The 12739-nt window shown below is 43.3% G+C and overlaps 1 protein-coding gene and 1 long non-coding RNA gene across 2 annotated transcripts in view; one reads left to right on the top strand and one right to left on the bottom strand.

Moving 5' to 3' along the window:
- Positions 1 to 12739, top strand: part of LOC146869869 (uncharacterized) — a 151484-nt gene that overhangs the window by 48532 nt on the left and 90213 nt on the right. The gene's annotated exons all lie outside the window — the stretch shown is intronic.
- Positions 6110 to 12739, bottom strand: part of LOC146869870 (protein Wnt-9b-like) — a 76144-nt gene continuing 69514 nt past the window's right edge. The window contains 1 exon segment of the mRNA XM_085599680.1: positions 6110 to 6583. Coding sequence (XP_085455806.1) covers positions 6110 to 6583 — 474 coding nt within the window.

The raw sequence follows: 12739 nt of genomic DNA, 5'->3' as shown, positions 1-12739 counted from the left end.
AGATCGCCAGAAAGGCAGTTGTCCACATGAACAAAAAGGAAAAAAAACTTGTGAATTCAAAATATCTAGTCCGTTTTTTCAGGACTGACTTTCGTCTTAAAAGATTTTATGCCTAGATTTGGTCGATCCAGTCCCATGCACATTCCGATGCTGCCCTTCCGCTAACAGACTCAATGTGTTTCAGAAAGAGATGATGGTTTTAGTGATGTGGAGAGTAACCTAGTAGACTTTTCACAGATGTCTCTAACACACTTTCTGCTTATACCATGCATCAGTCATCTTTGTATCCAAGTCTATTTTCCCTCTGGAGGTGAAGGACTTTTAAGTGTAAATGGCACCCAGAGTCGGTGCCCATGGACAATCTAATCACTTGTCCTTCTGGCATGTAACAGCCTATGATATTTTCCGCCTATGTCATACCTTTGCAAACGGTAATCGGCCAGTTCCGAGCCTTATTATATCCCAATGTTTGCAAAGGCAGACAGAATGTGAGGAGCCTCTTCTGTCCTAGGTATAGCATGGACAGGTACTCTGCCAGAGTTGAGGGCCAGAAATCACAACCTGGCCCTTTTCATGGGTTTGGAAGCTGTTCCCCTAAAAAATGTGTGTGCTTCACTTGTATTCTGCAACCCAGCAACGCATCTGAGATATCTTGTTTTCCATCTCTTGTTAACCATTGGTCGGCAGTCTGAAGCTACATATGATGACATGGTGCGTATGTAAGTAACTGTACTCATGCAGCAACTGAACAATTAAACCCAACATATGTGTCCTTATCAATGTAATGGTTGCCTCATCTTTTTTTAGATTGCTCCCTTGTGAAACTCCTTACCTGGTATTCTCAGGGCATCAACATGCCCCCTAGATGTTAACAGATTCATGTGCACGTGACGTAGGTATAAAAATCCATTCTAACACACTCAAATGGTGCCCTGGCACACCATTTGTATTTTACAGAGTCCTGAAAATTGAAGGGTTTTTTTCAAATCCTCCATAAGTCTTGACCCTCTTCTGTTCCCTAGTTACAATTTTTAAAGCTGCTAACATTTATTTAAATTACTGGCCCACATAATGCATACCTTCAAATAAGCGGAAAGGCTTAGCAAACGTGCATTTGCGAATGCTGACTTTTTTTGCTCCACAGGAAAATATTAAATCTCAGATCGTATCCAGGGTGGAAAGGTGCATTGAAAAAACGTTGGGTCTACCTAAAAACTCACAGGCTTGTGGGTGTTCCCCTTTTCTGCAAGATGTTCCTGCTTTGAGTTAATCTCATATATACAGAGTAAATCTATTTACGAGTAAATTCAAATTTTGTGAACAGCAAATGTGAATTTGCATTCTGAAATCATGCCATTCCGCTCATAAGATGGACGTAGGTGTCTGAATTAAGTTGTGAATCAGGCCCAATTTGTTTCACGAGCTTACCTTTTTGTAAGAGGTGGAAACATTTTGTCTTTAGAGTGCTGTCAATGGAGTAAGCTCAAGATAGAAGAGCACCTTTGGGTGTTAAAGTCTACATAAAAGAACGGGAAATCAAAGACAATTTGAAAACAAAAACTTGTTTAGCAAGGTAAATTCCTTCTCACTCAAATTCTAAGCAGGATCCTAATGGGGAGTAAGAACTCTTATTACAATTGCTTGAGGTTCATTCTCCATAAACACAACTTGGGATTTTTAGCCATGCGTCAGGACATAATGGCACTTTTGATGCACCTTTGATACCAAAATATAGTTTTAATAGAAAGGTTAATTCGCATAAACGATAAAAAAATGGTAAATCAAGCAAAGCATAACAATCTCCATTGACTGCAATGCACCATAGCAGGCATGCAGACAAACTGACAAGGTTGTTGTACCTCTCAAGAGAATGCCATACCTATGAAGAAAAAAAAGACTGAGAATTGGGACAACAAATGAAAATATCTAGGTTCTGCAGACGGTATTGGAGAAAGGAAGAGGAAATCCAACTTCTGGGGACTCCCGGTAGAGAGTAAGAACTCAGACCAAGCACATTGATAGAGGCATGGAAGGTTACGCAGTTGTCGCACAAGCCACAGGCTCAAGTTCTAAGACGACCTAAGACACTTGCTAAAATTGTATTATTAGTTGAATCCAGAATTATGGCTCAGGTCTCAAAGGCTGTGAGTTAAACGGCCTCCTTGGCCCTCTGAGAGGGCCTGGTTGTTGTTACTTGATGTAAGTGGGGGGAGATTGTGTCATGTTGGCTGCAACAGCCTCATTTATGGCAGCATTGTAGACCACCACAAAGCCTAAATGTGCAATATGTGCTTAGAGAGACAGAACGATAAAATGAGATCCTTCATGAGAGAGGCTGTCAGAGCTTAAGTTGTAGACAAGTATTTGCAATGCAATGGGTTTAGCATTTGCAAGAGTTTAAGCTAATGGCATTGTAAATGACCATGGGGCATATGTATCAAGCAAATTTTTAATCGCAAACGCTGCGATTCGCAAAATACAGCGTTTGCGATTAAAAATTCGCAAAACGGGATGTATTAGGCAAAATCCCATCGCAAAATTAAGGAATTGCTAATTTAGCGATTTCTTAATTTTGCGTAAGCATTTAAGAAATCGCAAATTGCGATTTCTTAAATGAAATGTAAAAAGCACCCAAGTTGTGCGAATTATCCTTAAGAAATCGCAAATTACCACCAACTTCCAGTTGGTGGTAATTTGCGATTTACTTTCAAAATGCACTATTTTTAATTTTGCAAAGTGCCACGTGACGCTCATACATGCCCTTAGGGCATGTATGTGCGCCATATGCACACACATGCTCATTTCAGGGGTGCATCAGGGTGTCATCATGACACCCTTGCACCTTTGAAATTATTCTCAAATAGCGATTAGCAAATTGCGAATTCGCTATTTGAGAATTACTTCCCATTCATTCCTATGGGTCTCCTGGCCCATAGAAATGAATGGGCAGGTATTCCTTAATTGCGATTTCGCAATTTGCTAATCGCAATTAAGGAATTTTAAGAAATCGCAAAAAGTTTGCAATTTTTTAAATACATCCCGTTTTGCAATTCTCAAATAGCGATTCTTTAAAAATCGCTATTTGAGAATCGCAAATGGTGATGTTGATACATATGCCCCCATGACTTTTATTTATCTGTTTTGATAATTAACACATAAATAAAAGGTATTGTCATTTACAATGCCAATAGCTCAAACTCTTGTAAATGCAAGACCTATTTCAGTTCAAAGAAGCGGCCGCCATTGTCCCGGGCTGCTTGGAAAGTGAAAGCGCGCATGGCGTGCTGAATGTTGCAGGAAAGCATGTCGTGCCTGCAGTAGGAGAAACTCATGAAAGAAAATAATGCTTAAAGACTAAATAGGACATACCGTGTAACAACAGAAGTACTAAGGCGGGACTAACAAGCCTATTCACGAATAAAAAGCCAGCATTTATGAAGGACAATGACCCAAGCCAATGAAAAATATGGGCACATAGTGGGTGGAGCTTCAGGGTTGTGTTTTTTTTTACATGCCAGCCGCCTGTGCTGCAGAATGCCAAGGTTGTATAGTTTTAATTACACCTCATGTCTTTTTTTCAATCACTGTAAACTTGCTGTCTCTTTATATAGCTCTTTACGGTTCTTTTTCACCCCTGCTTTCTCTCTTTGTCATTGCTTCCTATCTTTCTGTTCCTGAGTCTCCTCCCCATTTCTGCCTTTTTTTCTTCCTCGCAGTCAAAATCTAATGACGAAAAATCCTGGTCTCCAAAAATGAGTGCTGGCGCCCACCACCTTCTACCACTGAAAAAAATTAAGGGCTGGGCTCACTGTAAATGAATTGCAGGAAGAGGCACATGGGGGCTTGGAAATGCAGGGTTCGCTGTTACAGGAAGCAGTGTGAAACGAGACATAGCCTAGACAGCAGATAAGAGCCACCTGGCTGGTCTAGGGCCATCCGTTTTCTAGCTTCTGGAATCACGCTCACTCGCAGGTTTTTCACGTCACCATACGCTTTCCTGCTTTGTTTACAAGTACAAAGGACTCACAGACTGAAGATTGTGCTCGGCACTCACACGAGTACTTCAAAGGCGGCATAAACTGGAATTACGTCTCTCTTTTTGCCTCAGTGGCATACCTTCACTCAAGATTGTAGATTCTGAATCAAAGACACATGACATGGGCAACACCCAATGATAAGCACACAGTAAGATATTGTGCTCTGTGCACGACAATGTTCCATGAGCGATAGCAGTCACGGGGCCTTGTTAGGATCATGGTGGTGGGAACAGAGGCCTGGACTGTGTGAGCACTGTGAAATACATGTCGCCAACCTGGCCCCAGCCCAATGGGTTATCTGCGCTCACAGACCTGCATGTTTAATGTAATGTTTGCCCATACGATAAGCAGCTTCCAAGAAGGATACACTCCCAGACCCAAATCCTCGTGGCGGGAGACTTATGGTTGCGCTGTGCGGCTGCGATCCAGAGACCTCTGTTTGCGCATCCTTGAGCACACTACGGAGGGAATTAATTGCTTACTAAGAGTATGGTGATATGGAGCAGGGCTCCCCGGCCCCTCCCTCAACTAGTTTTATAGGACTCAAAAACAAGCAGGAGACAGCCCATCTAATGCTATAAAGGCAAGTGGAAGCTGTCAATGAATTTTGGTTGAACACTAAACCTTTTGATAATTCAATACAAAAGTTAAGGATCACATCTGTAAGCTGTTGTTCCCACAAACTGCTGTGCCATGAATACATATGTTGTCTGTGAGAGAACTATGCCTTGAGTGGCACTATATATGTTTCAACTACTACACCACCTCTTTTTTGGCACATCACACTTGTGCAATTCACTGTAAGTGACCTACCCGTAGACTGTCATTGCTTATGTAACTATGATTATGTAATCTCCTTCTTCAACTCCTATCGTTGTCCATCTTCTCACACCCACCAAGGGTCACTAAAGTTCGACTTGCCCATCCCTTCTCAAGCCAACTTAACCCAAGGCCACTGGGAATGCCCTCGCGCTCCATTTGATTTTTATACATGAATTGACAGCTCCAGCAGGTCCATCGAGTGCAACCCTGAGAAATCATTACTCCCACAGTCCTGGGGACAGGGGTGCATCATAATTTGTGGGTCCACCGTCCAGTTCTTTTATAGTGCTTCATACTGGGCTGTAGCCAACTTCTAAGAGCTTGCAATTTTCCAGATCTTTTGTAGACAGAAAAAGCCAGAGTCAGTTAGTTTGGTAAAGTTGTAAACTCTTCCAGTCTCTGCCTTTCCATAGCCAGTCGTTTAGCCAGAAGGCGAAATCATGTAGTCTCTACGTCTCTCCCACCTGGTCTGATTCGCAGGCAGAGTGCGGCGGCCAGTGTCAGTAAGTTGAGCGTATGGTGGCAGCCTGGCATCAAGCCACACCCCGTTCAACACATGACAGGCTTTCCCGCTCTTCCAGGAGAGACTGCAATAACATCCCTCCGCCCTTCTCGACGGATGCACGTGTTAATTTACCGTGGGTCAGGCATATTCTCACCACTTCCGGCTTGGACCTTAGCGTCCAACGTTCTGTTTGATCTCCCGTGTGACAGCCGCGTGGCGAGGCCTCTTTCTGCAGCTTCGGTCGCCTCTTCCTGGGGTGGGCAGAGGTAGCTAGTCCAAAACATCCACTCGACCTGTGGCCAGTGCACGCTAGTCAGGAGAAATGCTACGAGCGTTTGCATCTGTGCACGTGCCGTTAATAAAATATGGAGCAAGGAGGTGTGCTTAAAATGTATTATATAAAATATTGTAATATTCTCTCACACGTTTCCTCACCTCCCTTACAGAATTGTCAACTTGAGCGTTGCCGATGTTCTTGAAGACAACCCCTGAGTCCGAAAATTCAGGAACACTGCAAAGGGGATGACTCCTCCTTGATTTTCAACTACAACTTAATTTCGGAGTAGATTAGACCCACTAGTCTTGGGCACTGTGCTTCATCTGCAGGCAGATGAGTTCTTTAATTCAGGAGTGGAGTCGTGTTTTTCCAGTACCAACTGGTCCACTTTTTTATTATTGTTTTTGCATTTGTTTACTCCTGCATTAGTCACTTTCCTTGATTCCACTCCTGTCTTCTTGGCACTGCTCACGGTTTACATGTGTACACCTCCTCCAATTGCATACACTTCTGGCACTCCACGTAGCAGCACCACTGCACCTGGCAGTGGCAAGAGAAGGTCACCATTTGGCTCTGTGTGTTGTAACCCCGCCCACAGCACATGCTCTCGCAATTGGCCCCTTGTGAGCACGACCGTCCAGCAGTGCCCAGCGAGTACTTACTGGGCCGGCAGAAGCTTGGTGAATCCTCAATGGCCACAAGGTCAGTGTTGCGGGGGGTTCGGCCTGAAAATGAGTGTCCAGACTTTGGGGAAACCATGAGTTCTGAGTGCCCCACGGCGTCATTGGTGGCGCTGAAAATCTTCACGGCATTGTCATACTTGATTTTCAGAAGCTTGCCTGTCTCGTGGAAGGGGGAGAGCTGCTTCTAGCAGGTCCTCACGACACAGGAGCCAGACACTCCATGGCATTTGCATGTGGTCTTTAAGCCGCTTATCACTGCCTGAGGAAGAAAATGACCAAAAAGGACAGTTAGTCTCAAGATTGCCAGAAAGAAAATTGACAATTGATAGAAACTTGAAAATGTCAGTTAATTGTTGTTCGACAAATATGTACAAGCATGCATGTTGAGGATTTTTGCATATTTCAACATAGATGGCAGGAAGACGCTGTATGGTCGTAATAAAGTAATGTACTTGGGATTTCTATGTGAAGTATTTTCCAAAGTATAAAAGAATCTAGAACTAGCATCATCAAAGTGTTGCCATAGTTGGGTTTAGCAGTGGTCTCTAACAAGATTATCAAAGGCTTGGTACATGTTATACGTCAAGAATATTTCTCCAGCTCTTGAAATTTGCAACCCATTGTACGTAAAAGCTTTCTAACGCTATAAAAGATGGCCTATTCTATCAGATAATATTTATCCCTGCACCAAGGGAAAAGTGTCCGATTTTCCCTAATTAATGGACCGATATGCGTATTTGTCGAATTTCCTTCTTGAAGTAAATTGAACAAGGGTCCGACAAGGGTAGGTTTACCAGACAGTGGCGGCTGGTGACATTTGAAAGTGGTCAGACGTAAAACAATTGTTGTACTTTATTGCGGCGAGCGAGAGTAGCGAGCGAGCCTGAACCACCGACGGAGGGCTGGGGGGGAGGGGTTCCCCCATTAAAACTTTGAAAAAATAGTGGGCAAATGGTGCATTTTCAAGCAAAGTTGAGAAAGCAGGAAGGTGTCAGCCACTTTGAGGTCTGATGACAAGGCACCAGAGCCAGACAGCAGGCAAAGCACTGCAAGCTCAACAAACAGTACGCGTCCTTGACCAAATCAACTTAAACAGGCAGCTCGAACATGATGTCACCCACTTTGTGGCACAATACTGCATCACTGCTAGAGAGACTCGGCAAGAGATGCCGTGGGGAAAGTACCTGCAAAGGCCGGAAATGGACAACTGACCACCCAGCTCAGCAACAACAACACAGTCCTGTGGAGCGCTCATCCTTACACACAGCAAAAAACAAAGATGTTTATCTGGGACGACCTTCTCTTAATTTGACATTAACAATCATGATCCATTAGCACTGTTGACAATTTGCCCAGTTCCGAGTGAAAATGTGTTCACTCATTGTTACAATGCATTCAATCCGGCACCAAAAGTTATACGACTTTTCTGTCACTTTGGAAGCAGCAATTCATTATATCCAATCAGCAATGCACAAACAACCTTTCAATAAACAAATGCCTTATTTCATTTAACTGCAAGTAAACCGCTTGGATTTCATGGGGCAGTGAGCAGACATCATTTGACTTTCTGTTGGTAGTTTATAGCAGATTGTAGACCTATATGAGGGGGGTTAGATTGTAGGTTATGCGTGTAGAATTGTGTCTGGTGGTATGCAGAGAGGGTGAGGTGTTTGTGTGCTGGGGTGTAGTGGCAATGTATATAGTCTTAGCTCTATGCGTCCTGTGTGCATTGGGTTTGGCTTGTGCATTTGTTTGCAGGTCTGTGCATGGCGCGTTTATCGTGTGTTTGCTGTTAGTAGGCACAGGTTGGGTGAAGCTGCCATGGGCATAACTAGCATCTCATTGCATTGCAAATGCTTGTTTCAGTTGTTATCAACTAAAACAATGCACATCTTAGGCATTGAGCAGGGGGCATAAAGGAATTAAAAGAAAACACATAACACAGTACTAAACTCTGTTCACGGCCTGTCAACAAGGAAGCCATCTTAAAATAAAAGTGTGACATTTCTTTTGCAAAGACTCGGGATAGTCAGAAGAAACGCACCTCTCTGACGTTCATCCAATAGTTTTATTTACATTATTTGAAGTGTTGCTCTGCGCCAGGACATTACACAAATTACTTTGGCATGATAAATTGGTTATTACAAATGTATGCTTAGCGCGCTCTACTGTAGTGTGTACATCTTATTTTACAGCGTGAACTCACTGCCCAAGGGAATCTAAATGGCCTGGAGAAGAAGCAGAGAGCGAATAATGCCACGTAAACAACCCACTCGTCCAGCTAAAACGAAAGTCTGCCGAATGCATCCATGCAGGAATGACCGCGCACGCACACTTTATACCGCCGGGTCTTGTGCAGCAAAAGAGAGCCTCTCCTCACTCTCTCAAAAGATGCAACAAATGTGTTTAGAAGCAATAAAAAACATTGAAGTCACCAGCCGCACATTTTTGGTAAAATGAGGAGCGGAGACATGATGATAAAGCAAAGGTCTCTGTTTATTGGCCCTGCCGCAAGCTAATCCGACATTGAACCCAAAGATAAAATAATAGCAGCACCATACATGTCAAACAAATATGTAACTACTAGTTAAATTAACAACAGTAAACTTCCTCCAGCCACAACTTGCCTTGTCAAGCGCTCCCTCGTCTAAAGTGAGTGACTCCCGTTGTTAAGCGTCCTGCTGTACTACTGTCCATCTCAGGTCTCACATTTAGTGAAATCAAGTGAGCCCTCCTGTGTGTGCCTACCAGGACGCTGAGCGGTGTTAGTGTGTTACGTGGTATCTGCACCTATGATTAACGAGGCGTTTCAAGGCTGATGGAGGTGAAGAGAGCGCTAGGAAACGAGGCAGCTTCCCGGAGGGTTGTGTTCTGTTCTCTGATTTCTATCCATTACCAAGGCACAAAGTAAACATAAGGGCAATTTAGCTACGAGCACACTGAATCACTTAACAAGAGGCACTTCAGTATGTACCTGCACCGTAGCGCTTTGTGATGTCAGAAAGGACACAAACCATCACTCTATAAAACGTAATAAACGCAAACTGAATACAAAATAAATCACCTACTTATAAGCGTCTGGACCCTCAGTAAGGCCAGATAATTTCGGTCTGCCGCTTCCATTGCATAAGGCCTGTGCATGGCTAGTGCACTCCGTTCTCAATACATCAACTCTTATAATTTTTTTGACCGTTTTAAATTAATAAAAACATGGTGATGCCTTCTAAATTCAAGTTTTGTTTTATTGATCACCTAATACAGCCAAAGATATACTTCAGTCACACTTTTCGAAGATATGTCTTTTGGTCATTTGTAGAAACATCTCGGTTTTCGAAGTTTTACACATTCCTCCATATTGTCACTAATCATTCCTGACCAGTCTCGGCTCGTGTCGTGGGGGTGAGGGGGAGGGGGCGGTGAGGGGGGGGACGGGGTTCGCGTGGGGGTGGGGTTTTTAAAAATAAAATCCTACCTGAGCAGGTCTGGGTCCGCGCCGCCTCGGGTCCGTTCTGGCGCCTACACTGGAACAGCCCATCACTGCTGGCAAGACCCCTCTCAGCCAATCCTGGCGCTGGAGCAGCGCCAGGATTGGCTTAGAGCAGGCTTACGCACCGCCTGCCTGCCCATTAGGAGACCGAGGTTTGAGCCTTGGCTCGTCCCTCGCTCTCCTAATGGGCATGCGCCAGTCTTTGGAAACACTAGTGCGCATGACTGGGCACGGTGCAAAAATTCGCCCTCCGTCGCCACTCGTGCGCACTTGTGTGCTGCTGCCTGTTGCCCCAGACAATGCCTTTCAGTCAACATGACGCTAGACCGCCCACCCCCTTCAGACTCTGAAGGGGGTGAACGGTCCAACGTCATACTGACTGACATGACTGACAGTTCTCCTTCAGCGTCTCTGAACTTAAGTAAACTCTCAGTTTACTTAAGTTCAGAGACGCTGAGGAAGCTGCGGGCGGGGGAGCAACGCCCCAACGCCCCCAAAGGACGCACCGCCACTGTTACCAGATATGCGGATAGCTCATCTGCGCTTTAGGAGATTAGCTCGTCCACCCTGTCATATTAACACTTTCAAGTGGGGATTAATCCACGCCTGAGAAACTAGGCACATTCTTGTCTAGTTTCTATACTGAAAGAAAGACTTTTACGAAGTGTCACCAGCCTTAAACTCTGCCTTTGGTGCGCAGTATACTATTTGGATCCAACAACAAATGCCGCCTATATGTGTTACACAATTATTGGAAAGAAATAGTTCCAGAGTAAACTGAAGTTTTTTCTGCACCAAAAAGTGGTCTCCAACGCCATTGTACTATACCAGTGGTTCCCAACCTTTTGACTTCCTTGGACCCCCACTTAATCATTACTGGAATCCGGGGACCCACAATGAATAGTTATTGGAATCCGGAGACCCCCACGTAGTCCTTACTGGTAGCCGGGAACTCCATCCTAAGCATTTTTGATGATGTGAACCACAAAACAAGGCATTATTTAATTCACAAACAAATATACCCCCCCAAAAAATGACAATTTTAATGGGAAGGTTGGAGCTTTTTTTAAATTCAGTTGTCCATACTGTAGTCTGTTTCATGCATTTGCACTGTCCCATGAATCAATCTGTGGATAGCAGCATCATTTTTAGCCTCCAATTTCGAATTCATTCACATTTACAGAATGTTTAATTTTTTCAGTTTTCAATTTTGCTTTTATATACACTTTATTCAACTTTTAAAGTTATTTAATTTTCTAAGCCGTTACAGACCCACTAAATAGCCTTTGCAGACTTCCAGAGGCTCCTGCACCATAGGTTAGGAACCGATGTTCTATACAAATGTCACATATAAAGCCAAGTGGATCCCCCTTGGCACAAATTCGTACTGATCATGATGTACAGCTAGAATCATTTCCTGAATTGATTTGTTTCTGAAGAATGGGATTCGAATTTGGATAACAATATTTGACCTTATATCATCATTTGAGTTAACTATCTAAATCAAATGTTGTGGCAAATTATCATTCAGTTTGTTATATTTTGCCATATCATTATTGTTTCTAATTTTGTTCCGTGTTTTTCCTCTGTTTTGTTTTTTTATTTTTGTTTGTGCTTCTTGAGAAACGGGCAAAAAGGATGTTAATTTAAGCCACTTTGGGATTTTATCTTCGGGCACCATGTTATTTCTTACTTTTTTGCAGGGCAACTTTTTGGCGATTTAAGAAAGAAAGTAGAAGTCTGAATAACATTTTCTTCTCTACCAAACAATGTGTTTTTTTCTGTGTTAAACCACTGAGAATCAATTTGCTAACAAAAGGAGCTAGACATTGATATTTCTGTTACCCTAAACCTTTCTCTGCAGCACCACTCACTTCTTCTCCTGTCAAGAGGGAAAAAGAAGGTTGAAAAAGAGACCTCGGGACATGCTCTTCACATTTATCTGCTCATTGAGCCCTTCTCACTGTCCATCTGACTTGAAGGACAGAGAATGGGCAGCCCTAGAGCTTCATCACAGAGATAAAACGAAGTGCAGAAATGCCAGTGCCCTGCCCTGCATCCAGGAAGGAATTAAAGATGAACCATATACCTGCCTTCTTCTAGACCACAGTGCCCATCACTCCTATGTGGCAGCTGAAGATCAGATCTGAGGCGTGAGGGGACACTCCTAGCTTGAAGTAGGCTTTGTTTGTCTGATGTGGTTTGAAGCATTTATAATCTGAAATCCAGGGTATCCAGGATCTGCTGGTGAAGTAGAGATTATCACCACTGTGTGTTTACCAACTAACCCACTATTCTAATGCCCAATGATAATATATGCAACATAGCATAAGAAAGAGGTCCGAATTTTCTCTTTGTCCCAATGAACCTGCTAAAAAGTGATGTCTTGCCCAAGGCTGCGGTTCAGACTGAGAAAACGTGTTCTTTTCTCCTGTGCTGGGAATTTCCTGAATGTGTGTGGGTAGGAGTGGAGCTGAGTTGAGTTTACTTTTTGGGAATATAGCTACCCTGTAAGAAAGCATGTAACAATGCAAATAATGAATGGCAATACTAACATAGCCTAATCATGTATTTTTAAGCAGCTTGTTTGCTGCCAGAGTGAATTACTGGAGCTGATTACAAATGTTTACTCAATAGTGATTGTTCATAGCTTGATCTTTCTTATATTCTCAAACATGACCTTCATACCATAAATACAAGTTTTCTGTTGCTCGATGAGATTTATGGCTATCGACTCTGGTTGTGGTACTGAAAATTCTGGACCCGTGTTCTAAACATCGTCGTATCATGACGATGTTGGTATCAGCAGACCGAGAATGACTAGGATACTATGCACAAGCATTTTCGCCATATTCGGGTGAAGAAATCACCCTGAAATCATAGTTTCCGTTCTGAACCCTCGGTTTCCATTGAATGGCAGCCATTTTG

This window comes from Triturus cristatus, chromosome 1_1 (assembly GCF_964204655.1).
Source record: "Triturus cristatus chromosome 1_1, aTriCri1.1, whole genome shotgun sequence".
Taxonomy (NCBI): Eukaryota; Metazoa; Chordata; class Amphibia; order Caudata; family Salamandridae; genus Triturus; species Triturus cristatus.
The sequence above is the reverse complement of the archived record's forward strand: the minus strand, read 5'-3'. Positions and strand labels throughout refer to the sequence as shown.